At 43.0% G+C, this 15,251-nt stretch overlaps 1 protein-coding gene across 1 annotated transcript; it reads left to right on the forward strand.

Moving 5' to 3' along the window:
- Window positions 1–485: 485 nt before the first annotated feature.
- DERL2 (derlin 2) lies at window positions 486–8,814 on the forward strand. The gene is made up of 7 exons (XM_075590003.1): window positions 486–652; window positions 2,762–2,827; window positions 4,859–4,932; window positions 6,066–6,159; window positions 6,694–6,889; window positions 7,192–7,282; window positions 8,311–8,814. Exons 1-7 carry the CDS (start codon window positions 560–562, stop codon window positions 8,414–8,416), a joined length of 720 nt encoding a protein of 239 aa, XP_075446118.1. The 5' UTR covers window positions 486–559; the 3' UTR covers window positions 8,417–8,814.
- The last annotated feature ends 6,437 nt before the right edge of the window (window positions 8,815–15,251 follow it).

The following is a 15,251-nucleotide window of genomic DNA, read 5'->3' on the forward strand; positions in this document are numbered from 1 at the left end:
GGGTTAGCGCACAGCTGGAGCCCGGGAGTAGGGGCAATCGTGATAAGACACTGACACAGAAATAAGCACATTCCTGCCTTTCTTTGTGTTTTACACGGGAACACTACACGTTTTCAGTGCGAATACAGTAACTAATATATCACTATTTACATGAATGCGGGGGCTGTGTGTGTAAATATATATTATCTATACACATATACACCCACACATACGTGTACGTGTACAAATACTATCATATTCTTTATTTTTGGCTTCCGGGAAAAAAATGGCCGCCGAGTACATGACGCTGCTCCAACCGGCCGGTGAACAGGGGCTCCGGAACATTAAAGTCCGGGCTCCAGCCAATCAGAACTGACCACAAACCGACACGCGGACCAACGGAATGAGGACGTGACACAGAAGGGCTGAAAAGGGCGGAGCGACGGCCGCAGCAGCCAATCAGGAGACAGGTGGGAGGCGGGGCTACCCGCCCATTGGCTGTTTGTTATTTCCGTGTTTGGATGTGGCTGTGCGGCTGGCAGTGGAGGGAGGCGGAGATGAGAGCGGGCGGGAGGATAAGATGGCGTACCAGACATTCCGGCAGGAGTACATGCAGATCCCGCTGGTGACGCGAGCCTACACCACGGCCTGCGTACTCACCACCGCGGTAGTGGTAAGGACGCGGCCCGGGGCAGAGGATTTGCTGTATTTGTTGGGTTTCTGTGCTGAACAGTAGTGGAAGTTGCTGCTTATGACAGTCCCGGACATACACACCTTCATCAGTGACATGTCACAGTGTATGTGACACACAAACACATCCCCGAGGCATGTATGTCATGTATGTGACACACACACCCGAGGCATGCAGGGACACGTGTCTCACTGTCATTAGTAACACATACACACGTCATACTGTCATTAGTAACACAGACACACGTCATACTGTCATTAGTAACACAGACACACGTCATACTGTCATTAGTAACACAGACACACGTCATACTGTCATTAGTAACTCAGACACACGTCATACTGTCATTAGTAACACAGACACACGTCATACTGTCATTAGTAACACAAAAACACGTAATACTGTCATTAGTAACACAAAAACACGTTATACTGTCATTAGTAACACAGACACACGTCATACTGTCATTAGTAACTCAGACACACGTCATACTGTCATTAGTAACTCAGACACACGTCACACTGTCATTAGTAACACACGTCACACTGTCATTACTAACACAGACACACGTCACACTGTCATTACTAACACAGACACACGTCACACTGTCATTACTAACACAGACACACGTCACACTGTCATTACTAACACAGAGACACACGTCACACTGTCATTACTAACACAGAGACACACGTCGCACTGTCATTACTAACACAGACACACACGTCGCACTGTCATTACTAACACAGAGACACACGTCGCACGGTCATTACTAACACAGAGACACACGTCACACTGTCATTACTAACACAGAGACACACGTCACACTGTCATTACTAACACAGAGACACACGTCACACTGTCATTACTAACACAGAGACACACGTCACACTGTCATTACTAACAGAGACAAACGTCACACTGTCATTACTAACACAGAGACACACGTCACACTGTCATTACTAACACAGAGACACACGTCACACTGCCATTTCTAACACAGAGACACGCGTCACACTGTCATTACTAACACAGAGACACACGTCACACTGCCATTTCTAACACAGAGACACGCGTCACACTGTCATTAGTAACACTTCTAACGCAGACACGTCACACTGTAGTTACTAACACTTACTAACGCAGAGGCACACGTTGCACTGTCATTACTAACACAGAGACACACGTCGCACTGTCATTACTAACACAGAGACACACGTCGCACTGTCATTACTAACACAGACACACACGTCGCACTGTCATTACTAACACAGAGACACACGCCGCACTGTCATTACTAACACAGAGACACACGTCGCACGGTCATTACTAAAACAGAGACACACGTCGCACTGTCATTACTAACACAGACACACACGTCGCACTGTCATTACTAACACACAGACAAACGTCGCACTGTCATTACTAACACAGAGACACATAACACAGAGACACACGTCGCACTGTCATTAGTAACACTTACTAGCAGCAGAGACACACGTCACACTGCCGTTACTAACACAGAGACACATGTCGCACTGTCATTACTAACACAGAGACACACGTCACACTGTAGTTACTAACACTTATTAACGCAGAGACACACGTCGCACTGTCATTACTAACACAGAGACACACGTCACACTGTCATTACTAACACCAGAGACACATGTCGCAGTGACGTTATTAACACGCAGACAGCAAGGACACGCATCACACTGTCGCTGCCAATAAATACACCAGGGATATCATTCTCTATATTGTTGCATTTTACTGTATATTTGCATCCTGTGTTGGTGTCCTCAGAACACTTACAGGTGAGGCCTAGTAGCTGTATTTGAAATAGATGGAAGCTGCTGACTGTGGCATTTTGTTAGGGGAATATTTTCCTAGGTGTTAGGTTTTTGGAGACCTACCAGTCTGGTCAGATTTGACTACACATGAATTAAAGGTCTGAGACGAGTTGTCATGTTGGTCCACCCATCCCTTTATTATGTAGCATTGTTTTATTTTGTGCATCTTCTCTGTTAACATTTCAAACATTAAATGTAACACAGGTTAAGCATTTGTATTGTTTTGTTTTTGTTACAGCAATTAGAGCTCATAACACCATTTCAGCTGTACTTTAACCCAGAGTTAATATTTAGACATTATCAGGTAAGTACTTATTTTTATTTATTTTTTTACCCCCGTTTATTGGAAAATTGGCTTCTCCGGCTTTGTTGGATAAACCAGTGATTCTCAACCATGTACCTCACCCTCAGGCCAGGTGTCAGGGAAATGTAACCCTTTGAGTGCTCAATGATGTTGGGGAAACGTCATATGTGGCACGCTGGTGGCTTGATGATGTTACCCCAACACCATGGACATATTTTCTTGTTTCTAGAGGAGATGTCGGCCTCCGCGCTCTCTCGAGTTCCTTCTGTTTTTGATATCAAGGGGGTGAATCTGAGTCACGTGATCAGAACACTAGGGACCACATGACCCAAAAGCTAGAAGGTGCAGTGGACTATCCGGCACACATACACCGGATTTAAGCGCAAGATACGATTTCCAAGGGTACATAAAAAGTTTAAATTCATTTTAAACATTGAAACATTTTGCATTTACAGCAGTTAAAAATAAATCAAATAAAATGTTTAATCTGTAATATCATGAAGGTAGTTCTGACATGGAAACCCGAATAAGGGTCTCACCTGCATTTTAAAAATAAGGCAGTCGTGTCACAATGCAAAAAAGGTTGAGAACCAATAATTAAGTTATTAGTTCAGTCGTTCATGATGGCAGATACAATAGATATGTTCAAAACAAGTTGGACGTCTTTTTAGAAAGGAAAGTTATACAGGGGTATACCTAATCAGTAAACGTGGGAAGAATGTTGGTCCGGGGAGTAATCCGATGGCCAATTCTTGGAGTCAGGAAGGAATTTATTTTTCTCCTTATGAGATATCATTGGATGATAACACTGTTTTTTTTTGTTTTTTTTGTCTTCCTCTGGATCAATATACTATAAGTACGGATATAGGATAAAGTATCTGTCATGTAAATTTAGCATAGGCTGAACTTGACGGATGTATGTCTTTTTTCAACCTCATCTACTATGTAACTATGTCACTAGTTAAAACAGCAATCTCAGCTGCTTGTTTTTGTTTAATCTTATCCCAGAGCTGGTCGGGGGTCCCTCGATGTGGAGGGACCACCTGTTCTAGAGAGTTGTATTTTTCTGGTGTCGGTTTTGACACACTTTGTTTTATTAATGTTGACGCGGTTACTAATAGAAAGCAGTGGTTTCAACTTTTCTATTGGCAGCCTAAACAAACCCTGACCCATGAGGCCATTTTGTTTTCCCTCTTTGCCCGGGGGTCCCCGGTCCACCTCCGGCTCGTACTCTCCTGAACCAGGGGGTCCCTAGATGTCGGATGACAACCTAAGAGCTCTGTTGAGCTGGGGGTATAAGTATGCCCAGGATTACTGCTTTAACAAACACGCTGCCTAAATGCAGCAATGTAGCAATATAAATGTAAGGTACATTTGCTCCTTGTCTACAGTATGTCACATTAAAGTACTGTAAGAAAATCCTTCTAATTGCTATTGACTGGATAGTCACACAATTAACCATGCTAATATAAAGAATGGCTAATAAAAGGGGGTAATGTTCGGAAACTGGGTTGGGAATTTCTCCTTCGTATTTGACAGTGTCCGCAATGATTAACTCCTCCATAGAAAGGTGCATGGGTTACAGCACACCAAAGCAATTTTATACAGAAGGAACTGGGATAGCATTCGTAAGCACAAGGTACAGGCAACAACTCAAAAACAAAAAGCAAACTTTATTAAATCATTAAGTTTTTGTCCCCAACTTGTGCATTTGTGTGGTAGTGCGTGTATATTTTCCCTTGGCATTTGATTGGAATTAGAGAGTCTAGGATGCATGACCCACAGTTTGAAATTGTGTGCGAATCCTTAAGTAATAGTGTATTTGACAATGATTATCTTCATGCAAACCAGGACACGACTCTTATTTAGGAGGTTTTTTTACTCTGTTTATGGAGTCTTGAAAATCAATTATTTTTGTAATACGATTGCCATCATTTAAGGTAACTGATACTCTTGTTGTGTTTACATTTTTAGGTTGGCTTGTAACAGACCAGATCTAATTATTGTCCCTTTTTTCCCTATATACCACAGGCATGGCGATTAATTACAAACTTCTTGTTTTTTGGACCTGTTGGATTCAATTTTTTATTTAATATGATTTTTCTGTATCCTTTAAGATGTTTCTGAATTCAATGTTGTGTGCTCTATTTATAAATATACTATCATGGTGCTGTAGCTCTTGGCTGTAAAATGAAGGTCACAAATGAGTTTAATTTGTTTCACAACTTCATTTAGCATTTTCTAGAATACCACCTCAATTCAAATAGTGTTATGTGGGTAGCTATCTAAGGCCCGGGCCATAGAGGGGTGAGGAGAGTGGATGCGCGCTAACGCTGAGGCTCGCCTGCTTAAGTCAGCGCGATTCCACGGACTTGCAGAAGAGCCAGCGAAGGGAGCCGGGGGGAGGTGGTTGGAGGCGGGGCAGTGACGTCGCTGGGCCAATCGCCCGCGACGCACTGACGTCAATGTCACGGCGCCGACGTCACGGCGCCGTGACGTTGACGCTGCTTAAGGCTGATTGGATGTTTTCAGCCGACAGCGCGCTGAAAAACAGCTTGGCGCTCGGCTGAAAACTCCAAAGCCTCCGCACGCCTGCGGACGCTCGCGTGAGCCTCCTCTCAAGGCATCCTCATTGAGGATGCAGGGGCTCAGTGCGGAGCGTCCGCACAACTCAGCGCTGCTTGTCCTTCTATGGACGCAGCCTAATGTTCCCGGACATGCCGGTGCTTTTAAGTGGTAAGATTGTAATGTGGTTTATTAGTGCGTTTAGAAAAATATGTTCTTGGAATTTCCATTTCAGATAATTAGGGGTCTCCAAAATTCCACAGCAAAATGTATTCTCATGTTAAATCAATAGTATTAGTAAAAAAACAAAAAACTCTTTGCACAAATTATTAGTCTGGAGATTGTCAATATTGTATTTGTTCCCAGCTATAACCTTCATGTAAATAATGCCCCAATCTGATGAGGTACAATAGAGACACAATTTGCTTTATCATTACCTCTCGCACACTCACAGGATGTTTTTTTCCAATACTTATGGTGGTGGTCGCCTAGTCGTCTTTGCCAGTATGTCTAGGTGCCCTGTCGCAGCACCTCTTAGCAGCATACATGAAAACAAATGGTAACCGCTACAACCAGACAAATTCACCAAACCGCTTGGTGCTGAATGCAGCATATCTCTATTGCCCTTCAAGCAAGGGTGCAGTATTTTCTTTGACATTGGTGATTACTACAGATACCGATACTGCAGGATGCTTGAAGAAGGCTCTTTCCGAGGTCGAACAGCAGATTTTGTATTTATGTTCCTTTTTGGTGGTCTGTTAATGACCGTATCCTTTGTTGGACAAGAATTGTGGAGAAGATAGATCAATTTAATGGTGTATTTGCTTTTATCAACCTAAACTCTTAATTTTTTTTTTTTTTTTTTTTACTTTCCAGCTCTCTTTAAAAAAAAAAAAAAATTATTACCCAATTATATTTTTCTCATCAGGTGTACACATGCATAACAATAGTAAATAACATTTCTGATTTGTAAGCATTCATTTACACATATTCTCGGCAACCTTAGAAAAAGAAAAAAAGATACATGTTATTCCTGATGAAAATAAAATGGAGAACGGGATTGACATTTGCGGAATTTGATATGAACAAAGTTGTTGCAACTGAAGGCTAGATCTATTTACGAGAAAAGAATCTAGCACTTCTGAAAGCCATGCCAATAAAACTGCCCTTAATATCTACACAGCAGCAGTTTGTTGCTTTTTCATTATTTGATAGTATGACTGTTGACATACAAGGTAAATTGCAATGGTGAAACCAATTTTGCGTTGTCCACGATAATCCTCCTTAATGTTAATCACCAGATCTTTGGATTGTTTGTTAATTTAGTCTTCTTAGGCCAAGCCTTTACAATAATGCTCGTTTATGTGTGGAGCAGAAGGAATCCTTACGTCCGCATGAATTTCTTTGGCCTCCTCAACTTTCAAGCCCCGTTCCTGCCCTGGGTGCTCATGGGCTTTTCGCTGTTACTGGGAAATTCCATTATTGTGGATCTGCTGGGTAAGAATAAGACTCTTGGTAAAATTGTGTGTGTGTGTGTGTGTGTGTGTGTGTGTGTGTGTGTGTGTGTGTGTGTGTGTGTGTACACATTATTATTTTCACATTATTATTTTTGAAGGCTCTTGCAATATAGAGATTTAAAGATGGGATAAAGTTAAACTCCACATTTATTGCAGTTGTGTTCTCTAGATTTTACTTTGAGCATTGTGCACTAAATTGAATTGAAATTGAAGGTCCCACTATTGTAATCAGAATTGTTTAATTACTTAAAGTCCTGCATTTGTTTTGTATTTGCTTTTTAGGTATTGCAGTTGGGCACATATATTTCTTTTTAGAGGATGTGTTTCCGAACCAACCTGGAGGAGGAAAAATTCTTAGGACACCATACATTTTGTAAGCAAATATTTATTTTAACCTTTACATTTGCGGGACATGTTGTTTCTGTGAATGGGTTACTTTGTTATATGGAGTGTTTTGGATCATTTAATATGTATATGTATATTTTAATCTAGAAATAAAGGGTTTGCAGATTATGTATTTCCAGAGACAAATGCAGATGTTTATAGTTTACAATTTCCCCTGCTGCCTCAACATATTTACATCTGCCACTAGGACTGAAGTATTGTCCATTTGTGATTTTCATGAAACAAAACATCATGAGACATTTTTTTCACAAAAACTTAACGTGAAAATGCCGTCTCTGTTTGTCCAAAGATTTATTTTAATTCAGCAGTTAGTCACAAGCTGCCATTAATGTGCAGGTCTGTTAAATTTCTCTCCCCCTCCCCCCCCAACCTAGCACTTTGATTTTAATTGGTGAACAGGGTGTGACTCTGTAAATATGTATTTTGTCTCTGCCCTTATTTATGTATGTGGGGTTGAATACATTGTATATTTTTTTCAATGCAAACACACTAGTATAATATAGATCAGTCTAAGGCTATGTCCCCAGTAAATGCTGCTGCATGAACTGCCCCTCAATGGGGCTGGGCCCACTATGTACCTTGGCGCGCATTTGACAGCCGCGCTTTACGACGAGTTTAACAACTTGCGACGGAGGGCTGGCCACACCCGCCCGCCCTTCGGTTCAGCCAATGAGGGCGTGAGGTCATGGCCACGCCCCTGGAACACCCCCACCCGGTCGCAAACTCCTGCAGCTCACCACAGACCGGAGATCGCCGTTTACACAGCTGCAGGGCAGCAGTCGGCACTGGGGCCGTAGCCTAACAATCATGTTAGAGAGAGGCTTCGATTAATGTTTGCAGTGACTCCCTTGAATTAGCTACTGGTAATGACTAACTACAGTATATACTCTGAGTTTCCTGTGTCAAATACTGCACCTATAATTTCCCTCTAGGGCTGTGCAAAGAAGGGAAGGTCTGTGGCACCTATTGCATTTATACCTATTGTCCCTTTCACAGGAAAGCAATTTTTGATACTCAAGATGAAGACCCAAATTATAACCCACTGCCAGAAGAGCGTCCAGGAGGATTTGCCTGGGGTGAGGGACAGCGTCTTGGAGGTTAACAGGAGCGGTGCCAAAATGCAACTGGGAGGGGAACTTGTTTAAAGTACCTTCTGGGACGCACATTCTCCCTGTTGCAATAGACAACGTAGCCAGCTTTACAGTTTTTTCCAGAACGGGAAGCACTTTATGATTCACTGACTGATCCAAGGATTCCTTTCCAAGTTCCCACCAGTGCCTCTCACCTGAGGTTTTGTTTGCATTGGTACGTTGCGCTGTTGGAGCCAAAAAAAACTGGAAACTGGCAAACTAACTCCAGTCAACAAGACCGTGCATACTTGTTTCACAGTTTTTAAAAGTGTTGTGTGTATTTTTCTTAAGTTCTTTGATACAGAAGATAATGTGTGGGAAGTCTTTAAAAGACACAAAAAAAAACAAAGCCTTGAGTGCACACGTTATTTTCTGCAAATGTATGAAGATTACATTGTATTTTTCAAGCAATGTCATTTAAACAACCAGGAGTAGTCTTTCAAATTCGCAGGCTACATTCATGCACCAATGTAGGCTTCCTATAAGATGTTCTATTAAAGAAATCCTGTTGCCAGCATATCTTTCAGTGAAAGAAACTGGAATATTTCTATAGGTAACAAATGCGTTCTTAGTTATGGTAATGCAGGTGTATGTTTTGCACATGTCAAAATATACGCTGAGAGGAAGAAAGGACCCCTTAGCCCCCATCTGCCCATTCCCCCCCCCCCCCCCCCCATACCTGCTGTGGAAACTTTTTTGTTTTTCTCGTATTTAAGATACCTTTTTGTGTACACCAATAATTTGAGGTTTTACTGTACGTTCAGAGAGGAGGCAGTGAGAGACAGAGCTTAGAGGCAATCCAAGCAAATAAAAAAATTAAATATATATAAAAAAATTTATTTATTTTTAAGATCGTTAGCCATTGATTAACTTTTTATTGAAAACCATGTACCTAAACTGCCAATCAATTTAGTTCTCGCGTGATAGATCAGCAAAGATTCTGCGTCCCAGGGTTGACTAAATGACCGCCTTTCCGTTTCAAATCAATCCAATAATTCCAGAACGGATTTATAAAAAGAAAAAAAGTAGACTATTGCTTGGATTGCTCTGTTTAAAAGGACAGTGGTATATAGGGGAGAGAGAATATTAGAAACAACGTCGAGTTATGTGAAGTATTTTTTTTATTTTAAACTTTTTATATGGGCGGAAGAATAAATATATATTTTTTATCTGGCTACTGTACAGTGGCCATAGCGGAGCCCTAGTTAGTCTTTTGTATATTCCATTGCTTTAATCTGTATTACAAATAAACATCTCACACGAGAATTACAGCAGCTCAAAAACGAGGGTGCAATTCTGGAAATCGGCTCATAGAACCAGAGTTGTTGTTCAACTTTGAACTAGTCACTCTCCTTGGACCTCAGTCCAGATTTAATAAAGTTTGTCACAGGTAGAACAAAAAGATTCTAAATGTGAATACTTCTACATCAAATGAAGGAATTTTTTTTTATTTTTTCGCTGGAAACTCCTAATTCATCAATGTGCTGCCTAGAAAGAGGCAAAATAATAAACTTTGGGAACAGGAGCATGTGAGGGCTGGCAAAGCCGAGATTACTTTGATATACAGAAGTCGCCCACATCCTGGCACACAAATACATAAAGGGTCAGGGCATTTAATATAATGGGAAGTCATGATCTCAGTAATTATGTTTGATAGTGTGAAACGTTTCGTGCATAATTTAAACAGGAGCTAGAAATTAGGGAACAGAAGTGAGAGCTAGGTATAGCGGGAATGTTACAGAATGGCCACCTGCTGTAAAGTTACTCGGGTTCGAATAGATCACTCTTCAGTGAGTACTCCATGATAATGTGTAATAATCTATCTAAATAACTCAAACGATAATTTCATGACAATTGGGTGCTGCATTCCTTAAACAGGTCCAATCTGTCTACTAAATAAAGAGAGAGACACTCTTGAACAAGCAAGAGCTCCATTGTTCAGACATGTGGAAGGTTATTTGGCAAGTGGCAAGGCAGCTTTAAGCCGTGTCCATGGTGAGTGCGCGACCGTGCTCGTGGTGTTACGCCTGCAGCGATTTGTGGCCATGGGGTAGGCGTGGCCATGGTGTCACGGAGCTGGTTCGCCATCATTGTGTGATCCGCTCACGTGACCCGGCCATCGACCGCCAGAAACAAATTTGTCTCCTGGATCGTGAGCGCCGGCGCTTCTCATCGTGCGCTCTACGGCCTGCCTCATACAGGCACGGCATTTTTATCGCGCCGCGCTCACAATGGACGCGGCCTTAGGCTGATGATTTCCAATATACCTTCATATGAATACACTACTGGTGCAGTCCTGCTGTCAGTACATATTTAGAGAAGACATACCTAACACCTTATGTTGGAAAATAAGCTATTTTGCCATTTCAGAATTGTTTTCATTTTAAGGCACTATAGATCCATAACATTATATATATATATATATATATATACATGCCACCACCCATAACCCCTCCCCCCCCCCTGATTTTTGTTCACTGTCAAATGCCTTTGCAATTATAATAATACTTTTTTTTTAAAGCGAGAACATTTGTTGGAAATGGTACACCTCCCCCTAATTATTCATTTTAAAATGTAACCGCTTTGTTGCCAGAGGGAACCTGCTGGTGCATCTGGCCGTAAATAATATGTTAAAAGATAACACCCACCTGTAATTACAAAAATAGAACAGCCTTAATAATAGTGTAATTCTGCCAAGGATTCAGGCACCACATACATTTAATACAGTTATGTAAGGAACTCCAGCTCTGTAATATAATGCAATGCTCTTCATATCACTGTGCAGCTGCTGCTAAAATGGAAAGGTGTTATTACACCTCTAAAAATGTAAAAAAGAAAGTTGCTATTTTATTCATTTAGTGGTCAAATGAGAAATAGACCTTTTGCAATCTTAAAAGCTCATGCAAAAAAAAAATACCCAAGGATTATTTTTTATTTAGCCCAATAAAAGGTGTGACAACCTGATCAAGCTATATTTATGAAGCGTTTTGCACTGGCCACTTTCAGAAGATTGTTTCAATCATTGGAAGATAACAGATGCATTTATGAGCTTTAGATTCCCAGGCCCCTTTTCAATATGGTGAGTAGCGGGTAAAACACGCAGTTAATGAAATCATTCCAATTCCAGTGAGTTGAGGTTACTGCACTGTCTGTCCGGTGCTCTGACTTACAATATTAAGAGGCTTAGCAGTTTGTATCCAAAGCAGTTTTTAAATCCTTTACTGCAGGGCTCTTCACTAATTCTCCAAAGAGGACCATATCAGATTATTTTTTTTTAGGAGTAGAAGAGCCACAAACTTATTGCAATGTAATTTTAGATTAACACTTAAAGATATCAACTATAATACATTTCAACATTTTTGAAGCATCTGTAACATTTATTTATATTATTTTAACTTACAAGTGAGTCTGCTCCACTCAATGTCTCTATTATTACAGAAATGACGGGTGCATCTAAGGGAGAAACAGAACATAAACATCAAGGGAACAGGACCCTATATGTGCACTTGGAAGGGGGCCTCTTCATACTAAACGCAAAATAGTAAAATGTTATTACATGTTAAATAACTCCATCTAAAAACAGGATAAAAACCGGAATAGGTGCAGTGGCGTAGCTAGACGTGCGGGCCCCCGGGCAAAAAAAATTCAGATCCCCCTCGTGCCTCTGCTCTCGCTCTCTCTGATCCCCTCTCACTATCTCTCTGCCCCTCTCTCTCTGGGGTCTCTCTATCTCTCGTTGCTCTCATGTCTTTCTTTCCCCTCATGTATTTCTCTTTTGTACTTCATTTTCTCTTTGTGTCTCTTCTTTTCTGTCTTCCTTTTCATGTCTGTTTTTACCCCTGTGATTTAACCCTTCCCCTCCCTCTCAACTGTCCCAGCCCCCCTGCTGCACGACTTGAGGCCCTGACCTAGACCCCACCCACCTACAGAGGATCTGCAGAGGAAGGAATTTCCCTGTCTTCCCTACGGCATCTCGGGGCCCGCCCCCTGAGCCAGGTCCCACCCACCTGCAGAGGAAGGGATTTCCCTCTGCTTCCTGCCCGCTGCAGGGAATTAATGTGCAGGCAATGGGGCCTGGCTGCCGACAGGGGGAGAGTGTGCCCTCCAAGAGCACTTTGCCCGGGCTATAGCTATGCCCCTGAACAAGTGCAAACTGTATACTGTGGTATGCAGTAAGCCTGTGTGGTCTCAGAACAGTATGACCAGCTCAGTTCAATGGTGTAAACCAGCTACATGTTTCTCTCTGTAGTTGTGGTGACCTACAGATGGCCTAGTGGTACGACACCCCCCCCCCCTTCCCTACAGATGGCCTAGTGGTACGACACCCCCCCCCCCCTTCCCTACAGATGGCCTAGTGGTACGACACCCCCCCCCCCTTCCCTGAACTCTGGTCAGGGTTTTAATGACGTCACAGGGGTGACTCTGAGACGGGGTGCAGTGAGATGGATCGTTTGGCGCCGGACACTTCCCGGTCTCTTTGTTGGGACACAGCTATCCCGCTATCTGTAATTGACAGAGTAGGATTAATCTCCACCAGGCTGTGGTAGGCCCTTCTACAGATCCTAGCAAACTCTCATTTGTTTACGTGATGACCATGCTTGGGGCTGATTATCCTCAGACAGCTAGCCTTATTTCAGGGACTGTAGTGATCAGAATTCAACTTCCACTACTGAAGCTTTTGGGGTTGCAATATAGCCACAAAACAGACCACGTGGCTGATTAAAAACCTGAGGCATACTATCCTTAGCCAATTGTCCGCATTCTGAAGTATTTGTTAGGCAGATGTTGCTCTGGATTTGTAGCCCAATTGAGGGCACTACAATATAGTATATCTATATCACAGAGACTAACCTGGGTTACTCTGTATATACAGTAGTATCAATATCACGCTATATACATTCAACCTAGCAGGGTATACTCAGCGATATAAATGTAAGGCTATAGATACTTAGAGATATATAACTATCTCTATGCTAGATGTTGCTATTGAGAACATCAACACACGGACTACTACCATTAATGCACCAAGAGTTGCTGACTCTCCCTTTACAAAAGGTTTTTCACTAAGGTTTGTGGCATCAGTTTGGACTAACTCTTTTTTTTTTTTATAAAAGTGATGTTATTATATTTCCATTGTTCTTTTGGGCAAGTTTTATTCCCTGCATGCAAGGAACAAACAGGAGAGCCACCAACACGGGCAATATCTGAGAAGAGTTCCTTGCTGTTCAGTGGGGGTTCGTACCAGACCATCTAGGTCACCACAACCCCAGAGAGAAACACATGTAGCCGGTTTACACCATTGAACTGAACCGGTCATACTGTTCTGAGTCCGCACAGGCTTTCCGAATAACACAATATACAGAGTTTGCATCTACTCCGGTTTTTATCGTGGTTTTAGATTGAGTTGTTTAACATGTAATGCAATTTTATTATTTTGGGTATAATATGAGGGGGCCCTCTTCAGAGTGCACTATATAGGATTCTGTTCTCTTGATGTTTATTAAGGAAGTGTCTCACTAATTTTTAATTTGCAGACCTACTCTTCCATGTCCCGTTCAACATAAAATGCATATAAGGGGGAAAAAAAGGCTTCCTCTCCTCAAATATAGCACCGCTCTTTTACAAATTATGTCCATGATGTCCCATTATTTAACTACTATAGAATCTCTTGCACAGTCCCACAACTTTTTAATGACACCTTAATCACTGAATAGCCACAATTTCTTATTTCATTTAAATCTCGCTTTTTGGGTGAAGGTGTGCATGAAATCTTGTGTGGACTTTTCCAGAGCTTTATTTTGATGAATCCTTGCGGATTGAAATCGGCCACATTCATTTGTGGATTTTACACCGCAAAATGAATTTGGGGGGTTACACTAGCGAAAATCTGGGAAAGGGATGTGGAGCGGATTCGCCCATCTCTAGTACTGACGTATTTATTAGGCCACCTTATGTGAGAGCGGCACTGATGTATTTATTAGGCCATCTCATGGAAGGAGCCATACTGCTGTATTGATTATGCCATCTCATGGAAGGGAGCATGACGTCACTGCGCATGAGCGCCAGCGCGCTCGCTCCCTGCCTGGCCACAGCCTAAGGGTGCAGTCCCAGTCAGCACTGTAGCACGCGCGCCCGGCGGGAGGGGCGGCGTGTGCACAGCGCTGCACCGCGATCCTGGGACAGAGGGAGCGTTTGCGACGGGAGGGGGCGGGGTTTGCAGGGGCGTGGCCATGACCTCACGCGGCTGGTTTGCCCTCAACTGCCAACGGGGTGTGGCCACGCCTCCGTCGCACACTCTAAACTCAATTTCACAGTCTTAACTGAAAACCTGTTGCACACTGCTGGGGAAATGTGCGTGACAAGGTAATAACTGGGACCGGACTGACCGGTGGGGGCGGTGCTTGAACGCACAACGCACGCCTCGAAGGTACTGGGGCCGCAGCCTAAGGCCTCGGACATGCTTACCGCTGGTGTGCCGAGGCGCGCTGAGGCTCAGGGAAAGCGGGTGCTTTCCCTGGCCTTGCGGTTGCTTGCCCTGCGTGCCGTCAGGGGGCGGGCCGGGGGCGGACCAGTGGCGTCACGGAGCTGGTTCGCCCTCATTGGGCGAACTGCTCACGTGACCGGCCTGTCGCGCCGGCAAGCGGGGGAATTTTAAATTTCCCTAAGACCTGCGCTTCCGCAAGCGCGCGGAAGCGTAGGCGAGCCCCTACTAAAGCCGCTCTAATTGCGGCTGTAGGGGCTCAGTGCTGAGCGGGAGCGCGTGTCAGCAAGCAGGTAACATGGCCGAGGCCTAAAGGCTGCGCTTAT

The sequence above is a fragment of the Ascaphus truei genome, chromosome 3 (genome assembly GCF_040206685.1).
Source record: "Ascaphus truei isolate aAscTru1 chromosome 3, aAscTru1.hap1, whole genome shotgun sequence".
NCBI classification, from domain to species: domain Eukaryota; kingdom Metazoa; phylum Chordata; class Amphibia; order Anura; family Ascaphidae; genus Ascaphus; species Ascaphus truei.